Raw genomic sequence first — 18,772 nt, forward strand, 5'->3', positions numbered from 1 at the left:
ATCTACAAGATCAAGGTGAGGAGGGCCACTCTTCAGCTGAGGCATCTGGTTGGAGTCCAATTTTGCCCAGAAATTGGGGAATAGATGGTATTAGTTACAAAGTGTGATGCCTGGACCTCTTCCATCAAAATTACCTGGGAGCTTATTAAAAATGCAGATTCATGAGTCCCATCCCAGAACTGCCGAGTCAAAAATTCCAGTGGTAGAACCCATGCATTTATCCTCCACAAGCTCCCCAGATGTTCTTGTGTGGGAAAAGTCTGGGAAGCGCCATATGCGATCTCATTGGGGCTCACCAATGGTGTCACATGAGAGCCCTAGGGAGCTGTACTTTGTGTGGGCCCTACCCTTGGAGATTCTGATTTAATAGGCCTGGGATGGGGACTGAGGGCTGCGATGCCTTCTGAAAGCTCTCCAGGTGATATGCAGCAGAATGGATGACAACCATTCGTAACTGATTGCCAGAGGGAGGGGAGAGCCACATCTCTGTGACGTGAATTATTCCTGTTATTATAACCAATGAAAATGCAGATATTCTAATTGGCCCTTAGGGATAAGCTGCTACTTCCCCTTTCAGTTTGTCTTGTTAACCACCCAGGCAGCTGGGAGACAAGAGTTTTCAGCAAAGACCTATTAAATCATTGTTCTTGTGAATACTGAGGTTGTTGTAAAAATATATTGAATGCATTTACCAAGCATACTTTAAAAATAAAGTTTATTGAGGTATATTTGGTCTTATAAAATGCTTCTAATTAAATGTACAATTCGATGAACTTTGATAGGGATACGCTCCCAGGTAACCACCACGTTAAGATACGGAACATTTCCATCACCTTCGGAAATTCCCTCCTGCCTCTTTGCAGTCAATGCCCTACCCTCGCCCCTGGCCTCCCATAACCATCCATCTGCTTTCTGACACTGTCGAATAATTTAGACTGCTCTAGAATTTGATATAAATGGGATCAAACAGTATGTACTTTTTATGTCTGGTTTCTTTTGCTCAGCACAATGTTTTTAAGGTTTCTCTCTAACATGAATTATATTATTTGTCACTTCTTCTCTGTTTCAAAGATAAGCACACAGGGCTGCGGGATACTACTTCAGGAGAAAGGGCAAGTTTCTGGAGTGATGGAGGGCAGATTACTGAGACAACTGGCTCGGCTGTCTTCCTCAGGGAGCTTGGCTAGGAAGGGGAGGAGAAGGCTACCACTCTGAGGTAATGGCCCTGGGAGTTTTCACTGAGGCAGGTGATTTCCAGAGGAATGAGCGCTCTGGGGGAGGCAGCAGACCTGAGCTGCAGGATGTGGGAAATGAAAGAAGAAAGGGAAATGGACTGGCCAAAGGCAAATACCAACCATTAAAAAATATGGTCTCTGTAGTGATTTAAAAATACACTAGAAAAGTCTTTGATATTTTTCTCTTTGAGAAATAGAGATTAATTCCCTCTCCTAAGTATGGGTTGGACTGAGTGACTCACTTCTAAGGAACAGAAAATGGTGGAAGGGGTGGCTTATCACTTCTGATACTGGTCCTTAATCCTTAACAATATGGTGGCTTCCAACTTGGTTGCCCTCTTTGGGCTCAGGGAGCAGTTATGCATGGACCCAACGTGGTGTAGAGTGAGGGAAGTCTCTCTGAGGAAGGGACGATGAAGCCACAACTTGCAGGCTGAGCAGGACTCAGGAGGACAGGGACGCTGGGGGCTCACGGGGATTTCTGGCCTGGCGGTGAGAGGACATGGCCCACTGAAGGAACTCTAGGAAGTTCTCTTTGGAGTAGTCTGCATTTTTCTTTCTTCACCCAGACCTACCTGTATGCTTTTATTTTTATTTATTGGCCCAGGTACATTACATTCACAATGTAATAGGAATCTGCTAGCACTAGCAGCATGGCACTAATATTGATTCAGACTATGTTCTACTACTACACTATAGCCTAACTGGCTTTGTTGGTAGCTGATATCTCTGAACTTTATGCATAAAATTATTTCACAGGAAGAGGTGTTCCTAAGACTATACAAGTCCCTAGGATAGGGACTGCCCATGCTCTTATCCTCATGCTTTTATGTGATGGAACAGGTGGGTGGTAAGAGAAGATATGCTGTTATATTTCAATAAATAAAACCTTCCTGCATTCAAATCCCAATACTCACTTGACATCTTTTGGAGCCAAAGAACCTAGTCTTATCTGGCCAGGAAATTTGAGCTAGTCTAGACCACACATAGCAGCCAAACTTTGGCAGTCTTATCTATGGGCATCGAGCCATACTGACTATTCCCATTTTCACATAAATGCTCACAGAGATGAATTAAATCCTACTGTGACTAACGTTCCGAAGCAATTTCCAATACAGCAGACACAGTGAAGTGTAATTATGATTTGGTGCCCCAGACGCCAACAGCACTCCTGAGGTACTGAGCTGCTCTCTGACATTGGACCTAGGGAGAACAGCGAACATATGACTTTGAATTTTTATCTGTTTTTCGTCTGTGAACTAGGAGAGGAGTGGCCTAGCCAGTCGACACACGTGGCTTTTGAGCACTTGAAATATGGCTAGGAAGATTAAGAAACTAATTTTTATTTTAATTCGATTTTAATTAATTTAACTTGAAGCAGCCACAAGTAGTTAGTGGCTACTGTATTGGATGGTGCAGCTCTAAGTAATGGATCGAAGGGTAGGAGTCTTTAAAATCACGAGTTTCTTAAAGGATGGAGATGTATCTTGGGTGACTGTCACTCTGGCACTCAGCGCAGTGTCTGCGATATAGGTTTTTAAAAAATGCTTCTTAGCAGATGCTCAGCAGCCAGAAGAGAACTGAGCTCATAATAGAGAAAGTAGATAATATAAGACCACATAGTTCGTATTTCCCAGAGGGTATTTCAGAGCTTTAGATACACAAAATGCTCTGTAGAGAAAGAATTCCCTGATCAAATAAATCTGCATGTTGCATGCTTTCCTTGGGAGGGTTAGGATGCACGTTATGGTATTAAAGACACCAGAATAGCTTTATTGACTCACTGTTTCCCAAAATTGTTTGAGCATGGAACTCCCCTTTCACATAACACCTTCTGACATCCCTTAGATCCTCTAGTTCTAGGAGATCTTCTGCAAGATTCTGGGGGAAATACTTTGAGAGATGCTGTAGTAATGACAGGGTAGGAGGGAAACTTCCAATGAATTCCTTGAAAGCAGGGACCCTGATATTCAGCACATGTTCAGCACGTAATAAATGTTTACTGAATGGTCTAGAAATGACTCTCTTCTGTTAAACATCAGGGGCAGTCAAAACCATTCCCACTCAGCCAAGGTGAAGAGAGAAGGCAGAGTGACTTGTAAGCCTAGGCATTCTTAGACAGCCGTAGAGGGCATACTTGTAGAAGTGGAAGGTAATCTGACATGTAAGCATGCAGAAGTATGTAATAGCAGACTGGAACAGAACAAGAGTTATGAAATACACACATGCACACACACACACACACATACATATATGTATATTTTGTATTCTCTATGCGCAACAGGGGCTTAAACTCACGACCCCAAGATGAAGAGTCACGTGCTCTACTGAGCCAGCCAGGAGCCCCTGGAAATATACTAATAGTGTTTTAAGACTACGTACTTTAAAAGTTAAACCACAACTGGGAATTCACTGTGATGAGAATATCAACCTTCATACAAATGAATCAATCCAGAGATACAGGGTGGTGTAAAACAGGATGGGGCCTGGGTTCCTGCGGATAGAAGAGAATGATCCTGAGGGGGAAAAAAAAGATAATACAAAAATCTGATTGAGACCAGGGCGGTGTTAGTTACTTAGTTACGTCTGCTTTTGGGCTTTGCTAATACTTTAGCAAGAAGGGATTGGAATTAACTCAAGATCCACATGATAATTTCAGCTGAAAATTATCTGTAGTTATTATACACATACATATGCTTTAGTTTAATAAAGTTTATATAGACCATTCCATGGTCGAGAATAATCTCTTTTCAATGAATCCCTTTTGTTCTCTTTTAAAACTTGGAAATTAAGAAGACTCAAAAATCCTTTCAGATCTAATTGAGTAGAGGAATCCAAATGGGAAAAACTCCAACCAAAACCTTTCGTCAAGGGCATGGAACCCTTTGCAGTGAGATGTCTTTCCCCACAGGGTTGGATATGTTACATGTACATAATTCACAGACTTCATCATGGGCTTTGCAATCACTGAGATCTGCCCTCTTAAAACAGAGGCTTCAAAATGAAAACTGTGTACATATTGTAAAGATAACATCAACTCAATGTTTGCAAAGATGCTTAACTCCCTACTCCAGGAGGGACCACTCCATATCCAGGGACAGCTTAATTGTTTGGTCCACGGTAATAGTGTAATCCACCTTCAACTACAGTGACAATGCGGTCTGCACCACCACCAGCTTGCTCTTTTGAGCATTTCCGTCACAGCAGCTCTGCGAAGAGGGGAGCAGAGGTCACGGCCAGAGATAGCAGAGCCGCTGCCTGGGCACAGAGCCCACTGCGAGCAGCTTTGGTCTTTGTTGGGAAGGCCTTTGAAAGTCTAAGATTTGATTTTCCTGATTATTATAAAAGTGATACATGTTTGTGATAGAAAACCTGAAAAACCCAAATAAGTATATATATTAAAAAAAGAAGCATTACCCATATTTCCACCAAGAGAGAATGGCTCTTGACACTTTTGCCATATTTCCTTTCTCATCTATGGTTAGATGATTCTAATGGACATACTAATAGATGGACACATGGTTAGAGTGGTTTTCCAATACATTCTGAATCTTGTTTTTATTACTTAATATTATGTGCTGACAATTTTCACATGGGCATCATCTTCCACTGTAACTGAGCACATTTTAGGCCCTGAAATAAACCAGACCACATCTGATCCCAGACCCAACCAAAAACAAAAACAAAAAAAAAAACCAAAAGAAACCCAAAAAACTAAAACTAGTCATCATCCCACAAACTGGAAGGAAAAGCTCTCTGGACATCAGGAAAGGATGAAAAATAGAACTGACAAAGACATGTGGCTGATTTTGCCACATTCCCAGTAACTCAGCACAAGGCAGTTCATTGAAAATAACCCCACAATTCTTTGCTATTTTTCAAATTGACACTTTACAGCATGTCTGCCAAGGCTCTTAAAATGGCCTCTGGCTAGCACTCCCACTCAGCTGTGGGCATTTGGGTTGCCCTGAACAACCACTCTGAGCTGATGCCACATTGGACACACACACACACACACACACACACGCCATGTCGTCTAAACTGACAAAGTCCCAGGAAAGCAAACTCCAGCTAGGGTCTATGCCGGGTGTACCCCGTCCGCTGGCGTGGTGGGCTTTAACTCATGAAGGCCTCACTAAGCAAGAATAGGCCACCTTGGACCAAAGATTACAAGGCTGGGGACATGCCACGTCAAAGATCATAATCTCAGTACTCAAGCTGGGGGGAGTCTTGACATATGGGAAAACAGAGGCCCACAGACATTACATGCCTTGCTCAGGGCTGGACAACTCCCGTGGTAACATGACAGTGGAAGCATCACTGTAGTGAAGGCTGAACTGCCAGACACGCAGGCCGAAGCCCTCTCTTCTTTAATGCCTGTGCCCACGTCCGAGCCATTTGGCTGCAAGTCAAGGAAACTGCCTGACAAGCAGCATCCCAGAAGACTTTGCACAGACGATGTTTAAAAGAAAAGGCCCTTTCAAAAGCCCACAGTGGCTCTTTGGGAAAACAGTTCTGGCTCATGGGAGAGGCTCTGCTTCTTTTTTACAGCCCTGATCCGATCTTGCCATTACAGGCTCTTCTTGGATAGTGCACTCACCTGAGGATCTCCAAGGGGAGTGCAGGTATGCCCTGGCCACCTCTTAGGAGAATAGAAGGTCAGCATATGCTTGGGCCTAGATGGGCTTTGGTGAGGACTTCGTGGAACAAGGCTTTCCAAATCTTTGGTCTCCAAAGCACCCTGGTCCTAAGGTATCCATTGTTAGTGGGGTGGTTTTGGAGCTAAAGCCTAAAACCATTAGATGCATGAATCACAATCGTTAGCCCCCTCGTTGGGGGAGGAGTGGGAGCTTTGGTGTAACAGAATGGCAGTAATGGCAGAGAGGGATGGAGAGGAATGTGGTTTAGATGTGGAGAAACTGCCAACCACACTTGTTTGAAATAAAGGTAACATGCTTGAACATGCTAAGAACTTACTGATGGGTGTCATACAATGATGGAGGAGGACCGAGGAGTGAGAATGAACAGGGCCGGGTTTCTTTTCTTTCTGTGAAGCCCTCCCCTAGGAGGAGTTTCATCTCCTTCTCATCTGTCTTTCCATCCTCTCTCTTCCATCCCCCATGCAGCCTTGGTGGGTGTGGTGGGGGCCCAGGAGGAGGCAGAGAGAGAAAACTCAAAATCTAGAGACATATCACAAAGATGAAGTGTGGCCCAAAGTTTGCTCCATGGATCATGCACTTTATAAGATGTCAATGAGTGATAACCAAAGGAAAAAAAGATTTCGGTGGCCAAACATGGTTAAATTGGGTGGGCTACCCAAAACCGAACCAGATTCTTCACTTCACTGACTTCTCAAAGCCTTTAATCTGCAATTATACATGGTGGGTCTTCAGGGCTGGAGATGATGTAGTGTTTTGTAAACTCACTTGACCGAAGGGAAAGAAGTCTGTTTTCACTGAGCATTACTCAGGACCAACTTTTTTTTTTCAGTATAGTTGATACACGATGTCACATTAGCTTCTGGTGTACAACATAGTGATGGTCGAGTTTCTATATTACCCTATGGTCACTCGCCACCTGCACCATACAACACTATTACAATATCACTGACTATATTCCCTATGCTGTGCCTTTTAGTCCCATGACTTATTCATTCCAACACCGACATGTTCAGGAATATTCTTGACCAATACTGATGCTTAAGATTTTTCCTCTTTGCTTTACTTTCCCACCTCACGGAGCTAGCCTCCAATCCTAGAGAAGAAGAGATGAAGTGCTAAAAATAGTAATTCTCACATCTGAGATTAACAGTCATGTAGCATCTTGCCCCTCAGAGGGTGGTCTGGGAACCAGCCGCACTGACATCACCTGGGAGCAAACTGCACGCGCAATCCCATTCCAGGTGTACCGAATTGGAATCTACGGCTTGGCAACATGCCCAGGTGATTCACATGTGCATGAAGTTTGAGACGAAGACTGAGGGTGCTTGGTAGTAGGCAGTAACCTCAATAATTCTGATTTGGCGTATCTGTGGCAAGGCCCAGGGAGTCACATTTTAAAATATCACCTCCAGAAGATTCTGATGCAGCTGGTGTATGGGCCCCTATTAAGAAGCATTGATTTGATTGAAGAGATTCTATGGCCCAAGGGCTCCGCTCATAGGGTAAAAGAGCAGCACCGTGAGAACATTTGGTTTCCCAGCAGGACCTCTGCAACGTAGGTCCTTAACAATCACCTTCACCATTAGGAATAAGGAAATGACAGCCTAGAGACAGAAGGGGTAGGCCCGGACCAAGGTCACCCAGGGGTCAGCAGGTGCATGAGGGTGAGCAAGCCCCCTCCTGCCTTTCCTCCCCACCTCCCCAGCCTCTCTCCTCCTCCCTCATCAGCTCTTTATTCACCAGTGACTGCACTGCTAACAGCCCTCTCTGAGTCTGCTTTTGTGTTTAGTGAAAGGCCAACAAAACACTGCTGGTTATTTGTGCTTGCTAATGATAATTCTGATTAGCTCAATTCTGTCAGCTGACTCCCAGGCTGCCAGGGGCCCACAGCAGCCTGCTTATTCAATCAGGGCCTGGCCCATTTTCTAATTACTAGCATCATTTGGGCTCGTTTCCTCCAACTGTGAATTTGCTTGAGTTCAACTCATCTTCAGCTGTTGCATTTACATGAGAAATGGCTCATCTGTCACGTCTGCATCGGCGTCTGTGTCTGTGCTCCGATCTACCCCTCCCCGTTAGAGACCAGATGAAATGGGTTCCCAGGCTGCTGATGACCAGCAGGTCCCAGCGGGAGCCATGAGGCAAGCCCTTTCCTCACTGGGTTGGCCAGAGTGACTTCTTCCCAGCTTCTGAATTCCAAATTGTATTCCCACTCTGCCTGAGACTGAATCCCTACCTGGTGGTGTGCTGGATTCTCCACACAAGCAGGGTGCTGGACACTCAGTCAACATCAGACAAAAGCTACAGGGGAGGCACGGGGAACAGAGGAGGGTGGCTGTGCATGGCGGAAGCCTGGCAGAGAGAAACAGGGGGTGGCTTCTCTGAGTTCTGCACTGTGCAGTCCCAAGGCATGATACCAGGAATGTTCCACCGGAGGTGTGGGAACTCTGGGAATGCTGACGTTCTAAAGGAAACTGGCTGGACAAATGCTGCCCTTCTGGCCCTATGCTGCATTTGATTCTAAAGAATGTATGCTAGAATGCGAAGCCAAATGCCTGACTTCTTTATCATCCTTCCAGAAGATGAGTGTGTCGTTATTTTACATTTTTTAGACTGTATCTGTAAATTCTTTTTATTTTTTATTTTTTACATTTATTTGAGAGGCAGAGATAGCAACAGTGATGGCAAGAGAGAGCAAGAGCGGGGAGGGGAGGGAGAAGCAGGCTCCCCACTCAGCAGGGAGCCTGCTGTGGGGCTCGATCTCAGGATCCTGACACCATGACCCGAGCCAAAGGCAGACGCTTAACTGACTGAGCCACCCAGACGCCCCTGCATCTGTAAATTCTTGAAAGCATCTTTCTTATGCCTTAAAACATCTGAACAACTTGTGCTGCATATATAGGATATTTGATATATGCAAATCAAATAAAAATGTGTTGATTTGACAAACTAGGGCTGATTTTAATATGTTCATTGCTATAGTCGACTTAGAAGTTAGGTATTCTGGGGCACCTGGGTGGCTCAGGTGGTTAAGCGTCTGACTCTTGGTTTTGGCTCAGGTCATGATCTTAGGGTCCTGGGATGGAACCCCACGTCGGGCTCTGTGCTCAGCATGGAGTCTGCTTGAGTTTCTTTTTCTCCCTCCCTCTGCTCCTCCTCACTACATTTGCTCTCTCTCTCTCTTAAATAAATAAGTAAATCTTAAAAAAAAAAAAAAAAAGAAGTTAGGTATTCTAGCACCATCAACTACTGAAAGTGCTCATTTCAGTAATAACAATCCAAATACACTATTCTTAGTGGACACTGGACTATGCTACGTACCCAGAGCCTAACATTATGTAATTATTGTCCTTAAAAACAGTCTCAATATCTTTTTCTGTTATTTCATAGGTTTTGGTTTGTGTAAAATGAACACAAAATTTCAGACAATTAAGTATGGAAAACGTGTTAATATGTAAAATCATTAAAATTAATCACCTTGCAATTATAATTAAGAAAACAGAAAGGTAGGAAGGATACCCTTTTAAGCCAGACTTAAAGAATAAAATGTTCTAGGGGAAAAACTGATAACCCTTCTTGCTCACTTCCACTGTTAATAATTCTTGGTTCATCCAGTCAGTTTTTCCCCATGCCTCCAAAGGGGCTTTCATCTGGAATACTGGGCTGTTGGGGCCTTTCTGTGACTCTAGACGTCCAGCCAGCTCCTGGCACTGCCAGGTGTTGGAATCCATGGGGCTCTTCTTCAGTGATAGAAAATAATGGAGAGTTTTCTGATGACAAAGAAAGGCCTTCTCTATTGGCTCTGCTTTGCCTTACAATGGCCTTTATGCTTCTGGATGTAAAGAAGAAACTGACTTTTGGCTCTATCCGTCCGATGTTTCTGCTCCTTTCGCTCAGTGAAACAGAAACAGTGAGGGCGTAGGAGAGCCTCTTCCTTCTGGTGGACCCTGGGGGGAAGGTAAGTCCCCTCATGGTTTCTCCACCCTCTTTGTCTCCATGGCCCCTAGTCACTCTTTCCTTTGTCCCTGACATTTTCTAAAATTAGCTTTATCAACTCTTTCTGGTTTTTTAACTCCCTTGAGCTGCATGCACCACCTTTTCTCCTTGTAGTGACTGTTTACCCACGCCTGCCCTTAAACAGGACGGAGTACGAGAATTTGACCGGGAAGCACTTCAGCTCCTATCCACACTGTCCAGCTGAATTCAGAGACAACTTGGTTCCTGCCCCCCAATAACTTTCTAGAAAGCTGCTGTGAAAGAAAGTGAAGAAAATAAGTACTTCCTTAGTCACTGATATATCTTATTTGTGCCCAGAAAGTCTTGCTTTGTTCCCGAACTCTTAGTGATGCAAACAAAAATATTTTTTGCCGTGTACTTTCACAGCACAATAACAGACTTCAGGCTGAGAAACTCTAAAGGTGATATATAAATTTCTTTGCCAGATACAGATACTGTATTGTACCATATTAAACATGTCTTTTTCCTTTTTTGTATTTTGATTCTTTAACATCATGACCTTGCTGACCCTGGAGGGACTGCCCCTGCCAGGGCTAGCCAACTCCTAGATGTAGTAAACAGCTCGCCCTCCAGCTGGTCACTGCCCAGTCAATACAAACTAATTAAGCCAGGGCCCACAGCCCTAACCAACTCCTCTATGCCTCTCACCCTTAGGGCTACTATTGCCTTCCCCTAATCACCCTAGGTCCAGGTCCCACACAATTAAGACAGCCCTTAATCCCTAGAGCCTCCTGAAACTATTCAAATTAGTTCAATTCAATTCTAATCCTGCTTAGTTTGACTCACCTGTTCCTTCCCAGAGAAACCGCAATAAAGGCTTCTGCCCACACTTTCCCTGCTCCCTTTGCCTCTGACCAACCCTGGTGGCATCCCACGTGCCCCCCTCTCCGTGACATGGAGTGCCCCCTTCTCTTCAGATCTATGAGTATAAGAATCTATCTTTTCAATGGCTATTGTTTTCCTGATCGGTTGGCCTCACCATACATAAATAACAATAAAACCTGGATTTAAAAAAACACATACATAAAGAGAAAGGAAGATGGACTAGCAAAAGACCACAGCTTGGCCTCTGCTTTGCTCATTATTCAAATGCACTTGGATGAAAGTTAGTTGCCCTGTCAGTTATATTTAGCAAAACTGCCACTTTTAATGTTCCAAGAAAAAAGCATGATTTTAGTATAAAGCACTGTATTATACTGGTTAAGAAAGTACTCAGTAGAGAGGACGAGAAACAGTCGTGATGAGGGCATCCACATTAAGACACTACATGTTACAAAAGATGCTGGGAGGTGTAAGGTTCCTTGGCTTCCAAAGCACAGATTGAGTCCAACTGTAAAAATCCCTTATGAAGCCATTACAAGGAGCCCCCATTCACCGAAACAATCATGGTAAAGTTCTTTAAATCAAACGTTCTGGATTTTAATGTATCCCATTAAAACTGCATCACGGGAGATTCAGTATGAAAAGCAAAGTCCCTGAGACACTGTACTCTCCTCCAGGGCTTCCTTCTGTCTCTCGCTCTGGAGTCAGAGCTACTCCAAGGCTGCTCTGCTTGACTTTGCATGCCTCGCAGTGGACATACAGTAGGTGCTAAATATGTGTCCCGAGCGAAAGAACATTTCTGATGATCTTTGAACAGATGAGGTAAGAGATCAAAGACGCTCGTTTAAGAGATTATATACATCGGTGGCAGGTTTTGGAGCTGAGAATTAAAGCTACTCCCTCTGGCCCAAACCATTACGATCCCACTATGTTCTGCCACCACCTGGAGAGAAATGTAAGACTCTTAAGTGGCGGCAGTGGACATCCTGGCATCTTCTGACCCTTATGCCAACCTCTAGCTCCCGTCTAATGCTGCAGTCCTCCGGCTAGCAGCCCCCCACGAGTGAGCCCTTTGCGTGGGTCTGGCAGTGTGCTGGGACCAATGGCTGAGCTCCTGGGGGCAGCTTCGTGGCAGTGCCTGGGGACACTCACCAAAGGCTCTAGCTCCTTGCGGTCGATGAGGTTCATCTCTGTGACGAAGTAATAGAAGTGCTTGTAGCAGGTGTTGACGTGGGCCTCCGCACCCATCACAATGACCCGGTCGAAGTGGTGGATGTAGACGTGGACGAAGACGCGGAAAAGGCGGCACAGAATCTTCTTGCAGATCTGAAGGAAGTTCTTTGGGAAGGGAACACCTAAAAGAATGAGAAACAAAAAAGAGAGAGAGAGAACAAAGTCGTGATGGGAAAGCTCCAGAAGCCCGGGGGTGCATATGTGAGGCTGGAGGACCGTCCTGCTGGGGAGCCTCCAGGCCAGCCCGCAGATGCCTGGCTGTGTCTGCGGCCTCATTAGACACGGCCTGAAACAGTGGCTAATGATGCTGTTACTTTTAAATACCAACAATGACAAGGAAGAGACCAAAAAAAAAAAAAAAATGCATGGAGAGGGCCAGGTTTGTTTCTTTGGTTTTATACATATGTATGTATTTCGTTTTTTTTTTTTTTAAAGATTTTATTTATTTATTTGACAGAGGAGCCTGATGTGGGGCTCGATCCCAGAATGCCGGGATCACGCCCTGAGCCAAAGGCAGACGCTTAACCGCTGTGCCACCCAGGCGCCCCAATGTATTTGGTTTTATTTACATATAAATATTTGCTTTTATTTATATATAAGTATGAAATATTTATTTTTACATAGAAATATGTGTTCTCCCTTCTTGCTCTCTCCCCCCCTTTATACAGCACAAGGTTCATTTTCCTCTTACAAGAGAACTGGCAGGAGGGGGGCAATGCTAGTGGGAGACGGGTGCTCCCTGACACAGAGTAACAGGGGGCCGCGGGGGCTGTAGCAAATTGGAAGGCACCTTCTCCTCAAAGGGAACAGCGGTGGCAAAACTCCAGGCAATGGTGGCCCGACGGGGACAGAGGCCCAGGGCTCTTAGAACTTCTGATTTTTCAAGATAATTCAGGAATTTGAAGTTCTATGTGAACTGGCTACATTTTTTTTTAAACAGTAGCAATAAATTTAAGTTTTAAAAAATACCACTGGTCAAACAAGACAGCTTTCTAGCTTAATGTGGCCTACAGGTTGCCCGTGTGTAAATTATGATCCGAATTTTTCCTGAGATTCAGTGTTTCCAAGGTGGGCAAATGCAACAAGCTCCACCCTATTACCACTTCATCTCCTTGAGGAAGGGGAGAGTGGGTTATGGAGCCAGAGGACGCACCCAGATTTCCTGTCTGATGACCACCACTGCCAGCTGGTCAGAGCAAGCCTGCAGAATCCACAAGCCCACTTCCTTTCTTCCTTTCGAACACTGTTGAAACTCTTGTTATTTACACTGTCCTTAAGTGGTGACATGTCGTAAGTTAAACAGACTTTGAATTCCTGCTCTGCAACTTTTCCAGCTGTAGGACCATGGGCAAGAGATTTAACCTCCTGGAGCTTCAGTTCTTCCACACGTAAATAAAAATTCTAACAGTTGGGAGGATTAGATACAGACAAAAATTCCAGTGGTTGTGAGGATTAGAAGTGGTGCCCAGGCAACCCTGTTTTCTCCTCTATAAAAGAAGGGTCATAATAAGGCCTTCCTTGCATGAGTAGGAGGGTGTTAACATGAGTAAAATCCTTCGACAGTGCCTGAAACAGAGGAAGAGCTCAATAAGTGGGAAGGACCCCACTTCTCTCTGCATTGCAAGGTCTGGAGCATTAAGCTTCTGTTACAAGGAATATATTACCTTTATCAAGAAAAGGGAGACATGGCTACCAGCCCTTCCACAGAATTGCAGAGTGTGCTCAGGGTGGGCTCCTGGTCCCTGTGCATCCCTCTACAGGGTCCCAGTGGCAGCTGTCTGGTGAGATACTCTGTAATGGGATCACCTGGGACCCCCAGGGCACTATGAGAGAGACAGAACATGACTGGCAGCTGGCAGAGGCAAGATCTGCCTCCCTGGGGCCCGGCACCGATACTGGCTTTTCTTCAAAAAACAAAGTGGGACCTATCAAATGAACCCAGGGAGAGACTTGGGCACAGCCTGGCAGCTGTGTGGGCAACAGATGCTGGGATTTAGGGACGGAGGTGGGGTAAAGCTGGGGAGTGGGCAGCCCCTCACAGAGATTATGGGTGGTGTTCTAAGCTAAGGAGCAGCCAGCAAAAAACTGCCAGCCTGGGGAAGGGTCTGGAGTCTTCAGAGACGCTCAAATCCGGGAGGTGACGGAATCTCCTCTACGTGTGTTCCCATCAGAAGGGGAGCCCCGTAACCCACGCAGTGACAACACCAAGGGTGACATGTTTCTTTTACAACTTATCTGCAAAGCAGGCTTTCCTACTCATCTGTCACTGATGACTAACATTGAAACTCTGAAGCACAGATTACCCTGCCCCAGGCTATTTAGCTAAAAAGTGGCAGGGCTGGGATGTGGACCAAGCCAGCCTGGTTCCAAACACCAAAAAGATCTGGTTATGTTTGGAGTAGAACACTTTCTCTCTGCCAAGGATAGAGGCACAGCTCAATTGCTAAGTGTAACGAGGTATCCAAAGGTTACTCTTGGTGAAACAAAAATATGATTTAAAAAACGGAAAGCGGTGGGAAGTGAGAGAAGTGTGAAAAAGTCTATATGCGTGGCGGTCACAGATTCAAGGTTTAATAAGAGGTTAGCTAATACACTCCACTGCCTTTAAGGAGAAATGTGTTTTCTCTGCCCATGCATTAGGACCTGGGACTAATAGAAAAAGCCAACATTTACTGAACACTTACTATGTTCCAGGGACTGAGCCAAGAGCTTTACATGGATTAGCTGATTGAATTCTGAGATCAAGCCTTGAAAACAGGTACTATTATTGTTTTCATCTCAAAGATGGGAAAACAGACTTGGGAAAATTAAGTAGCTGCCCGAGGTCACCCAGGTGGCTAATAGTAGAGGAGCGGTCCAGAGCCAGGTCTGTCCAACTCCAACGTCTAGACCACCTTGAAAACCTGAGATGCTGCTCTGCACACAGCGTCACACACCTTCAGCTCTGTGGCCCTTTCTTTCCAGGTGGCCTGAACCCCCTGCGGTGGGTTTACCTTTCACTCCCCCTGCCTCCAGTCTCAGTGGAGGCTCACCAGCTGCCAGGGAACATGGGGCATCCCGGCTGAACCACTTCACCTGCTTGATCAGCCCCACGCCCCACACACTGACTGCAGGTAAGGCAGACTCAGGCACACTGAGGATGTTCGTGGCAATTGCTGGGTTCCTCTAGATGGTCCCCAGTTTGCATCTTTCCCGCATCTCTGTTCTGCTCAGCTCTGAACTCTTGGCTCTGCCTTCCATCCCGTACCTGGTCTCTGGCCTTGCCTTTGTTCTCGAACTTGGTTTGCCTCTTTTCTCTCCCTTTTGGGCTATGGCTAGAAATGATCATTAGAGTAGCAAAGAGGAGCTGCTTTGAGATTCTGGAAGACTTAGTTTTAAAGTCCTAGTCCTACAATTTACTTGCTGTATTGGCAGGTTACTTCATCACTCTTCTGCATTGTAAAAAAGATAGAAAAAAAATTGAATTGCTTTGCAGTGTTCTTATACTAGTATCTGTACTGTAACAGGTACTTAGTGGGAACTTCTAGACTAAATTCTACTTTTGTTGTTTCTCACCTGAACTCCTCTTGTAGGTAAGATGCCAAGCTCAGCATCTCTTGACTCCAGCTGCTAAGTTGGAGCAGACTGTTCCACCACTCCCTCCCTTGCATGTAATTCATTCTTCAAAAGTGAACGGTGCAAACAGTTCAGCTAGGATGTGCTCAGCACACACCAGTCACCTCACGCCAACTCTGGAAGCTGAGAAGTCCTGGGCTGGGAGTTCCAGGGAGCCCAGGAAACCCAACTCACTCTCTGCGGAACCAGAGAGAAAATCCCAGTTCACAGAGCATGGGGTTAAGAATAAGAAAGCTTGGGGCCTTTGGGTGGCTCAGTTGGTTGAGTGTCTGCCTTCGGCTCAGGTTGTGATCGCAAGGTCCTAGGATCGAGCCCTGCATGGGGCTCCCTGCTCAGCGGGGAGTCTGCTTCTCCCTCTCCCTCTCTCTCTGCCCCTCCTCCCTGCTCATGCTCTCTCTCTCAAACAAAATCTTTAAAACAAAAAAAAGAATAAGAATTCTACATGGCAGTTGGGAAATTCATTTGATATTATCTATGGTTCAGGGACCATTTCTGTAGTTTATATAGTATGTTAGCTCTTTTCTCCCCTTCTCTTCTGCCTTCCAGGTGTTCAGATTCATGTGTGTGTCCATGTGTATGTATATGTATGTGTATATATGTGTGCATGTGTGTTTGTGTGTATGTATATGTATGTGTATATGTGAGTGTGTGTTGAGTATGTGTGAATATCTATTTTCATGTGTGTACGTGTATGCTTCTGTCTGTGTGGCATGCGTGTCTGTGTGTGTGCTTTAAATAAATCTTTAGAAGGTGGGAAGTAGAAGAGATCGCTCCTTGGGAGGTAAAGAACTGGACGTCCACCTCTTTGGAACTATCTCGCCCTGTGTACCTGGCTTCACGGCAGCAAGATAAGGCAAGACTCGGCCCTGCTGATCCACTCCCTTCCTTGACAGGCCCCAGAGGGACCAGCTCATGAAATCGGATCAGTCTGAGGGTTTTTGTCTCTGCGGTGCTGCTAAGTATCCAGTCTTCATTAAATAGCCAAAGGAAAGGGAGCCCTGGGTGATGCTTGATACGCAGTGTGTCCCAGAACACTCTGAGCAGGGGTATTATGGTCACAGTTTTATTTTTTTGTTTTCAGATTTATTTATTTATTTATTTATTTATTTATTTATTTAGAGAGCGTGCATGAGCGAGCGGGGGCAGGGGGAGAGAGAGAGAAATCCTCCAGCAGACTCCCTGCTGGGCATGGAGGCTGAAGCGGGGCTCCATCCCAGGACCCTGAGATTCTCACCTGAGCTGAAATCAAGTGTCAGACATTTAACGGACTCAGCCACCCAGGCACCTGGCAGGTTTTTTGGTTTTGTGTTTTTGTTTTTTTAAAGTAACTGAGGCTTAGCTCAGTTAAGTATTTGCTCCTGACCCTACAGCTAAAGGGAGGTAATGGTTTGGCTCTAAAACTCAGGTTTTTTTCTTCTGCACCCTGTTACTATGGGCTCCAAGGTGGTAGGGAACAGATCAGCATTTTATGACCTGCACTTAGCCCAGGAACTGGCTTATAGAAGGAGCCTGAAAAATGTGTGTTTGCTTGCTTTAAACAGCTACAGTCCAGCAGTAGGGAGAATGACAGGCTAATGAATCATCACAAATGGATGCTGGGCTTGTCACCATGATGGCCTGCACGTGAGGGAGCTGTACACTGGCCGGGTCCGGGCAAAGGGCAGTCTACGTGGACACACGGCCCCACTGACCCAGCTCAGGACCACATCCAACCTCCTGTCCCTCTGCTTCTCCTGCGTATGTGAGATATTACAGACCCTCCCCTTTATTATTTCCCAAGGCTTGTTTTAAATCTCACTAATTTGGAAGAGCCTTGGCTAAAAAAAAAAAAAAAAAGAGGGTCATGAGATCAAATGTAGTTGCAAAAATGCTGCTTTCATAGAGTATTTCTGCATAGGAAAGGACCCAAGAATTCCTGTAGCAAAAAGTCCTATTTTACTCTGAACCCCCTTCTTCCCCCATAATATCTATTGGTTTAAAACACAGAGCCTGTAACAAAAGTCTGGGTTTGTTTCTATCTCACTCTACCTCCTACTCACAATGCAGTCATATGCAAATGGTTAGTCCCTCTAAGCCTCAGTTTCCCCACGTAGAAAGAAGTGAGGTTGATGTTATCTGTAGCTTGTGAGGTTATTATGAGGATTAAATACATGTATAAAAGGCTTTGCCTAATGCCTTGCAGACAGTAAGCACTCTCTTGCGGACCACTACTTTTAGTATTCCATGGACCCAATGTTCTTCGAAAAATACTTTGGGATTAAATTCCTCCTGCATATTTATTTTTCAGGAGGGCAGTCTGGGTATTAACACATCAATTCTGAACTTACAAAGAACTCAGAGTGGCTATGTTCTGCCTTACATTATTTTCTACAAGTTTCTTATACTTATGTCTTGTAAGTTCCCTGAACAAAGGGATTGTTTTATATTTTGAGTCTGCCTTTAAAAGTACCTGGCACAGGGTTAGGTGGGGAAGAGTCATCCATCAAAATTGAATCATAAAGGAGCAGTGATCTTATTCAGTCAAGATGTGAGTTTATCATCTTGTCTTTGGGGGAGGGAAAAAGCCAACAGCAGAAATGATAGCCTTTCGCCAGGGTCTTGATATGGTCCTGGCATGGCCTGCTGCACACTCTTTTGGTGAAAAGGAAGGAGAGCTCTGTGATAAGAACATTTTGATCTTAACTAGGGGGTGGGAAGAAAAAACCTGAAACTCCTCTTTTCTTATCATTAAAACCTCCTTTCTTTGCCTTTCAATGTATTTTTTCAGGTAGTGATCGTTAATTTTCAGGTACTGCACTCAATTAGAAAGTTAATGGCAGACGATATTAACCAGTAGTCCTACCTGAAGTACACTGCACGTCTGAAGTGTCTGGAGTTAAACTTTGACTAGTCTTATTATAATTGAGACAAACCATGTGACCATAATCCCAGGCAGATATGTACTGATTGATATAGAAAACAACCTTTGATCAGAAGGTCTTTAAGTGATTTGCAATCACTAATTGAGTCTCATCCCCTACCTCTACCCCACCCCGAGCCACATCCCATGACTCTCAGATTCAAGCTGGAAAATTTCAGACTCTAAGAAGTTGTTCCAAAATGAGAAGATGTGCTCAGAAGAGTGCTCTCCAAAGCGGTGATAGGCAGACAGACAGACACACACACATATACACACACGACTTTGGATCT

The 18,772-nt window shown here is 44.9% G+C and overlaps 1 protein-coding gene across 2 annotated transcripts in view; it reads right to left on the minus strand.

Annotated features, from left to right (window-relative positions):
* MOB3B (MOB kinase activator 3B) overlaps positions 1–18,772 on the minus strand; it is a 209,217-nt gene that overhangs the window by 42,179 nt on the left and 148,266 nt on the right. For both annotated transcript variants that reach the window (XM_040631490.1, XM_040631491.1), the window contains exon 3: positions 11,888–12,090. In XM_040631490.1, coding sequence (XP_040487424.1) covers positions 11,888–12,090 — 203 coding nt within the window. The remainder of the gene's footprint in view (positions 1–11,887; positions 12,091–18,772) is intronic.

This window comes from Ursus maritimus, unplaced genomic scaffold, assembly GCF_017311325.1.
Source record: "Ursus maritimus isolate PB19 unplaced genomic scaffold, ASM1731132v1 scaffold_17, whole genome shotgun sequence".
Lineage (NCBI taxonomy): Eukaryota > Metazoa > Chordata > Mammalia > Carnivora > Ursidae > Ursus > Ursus maritimus.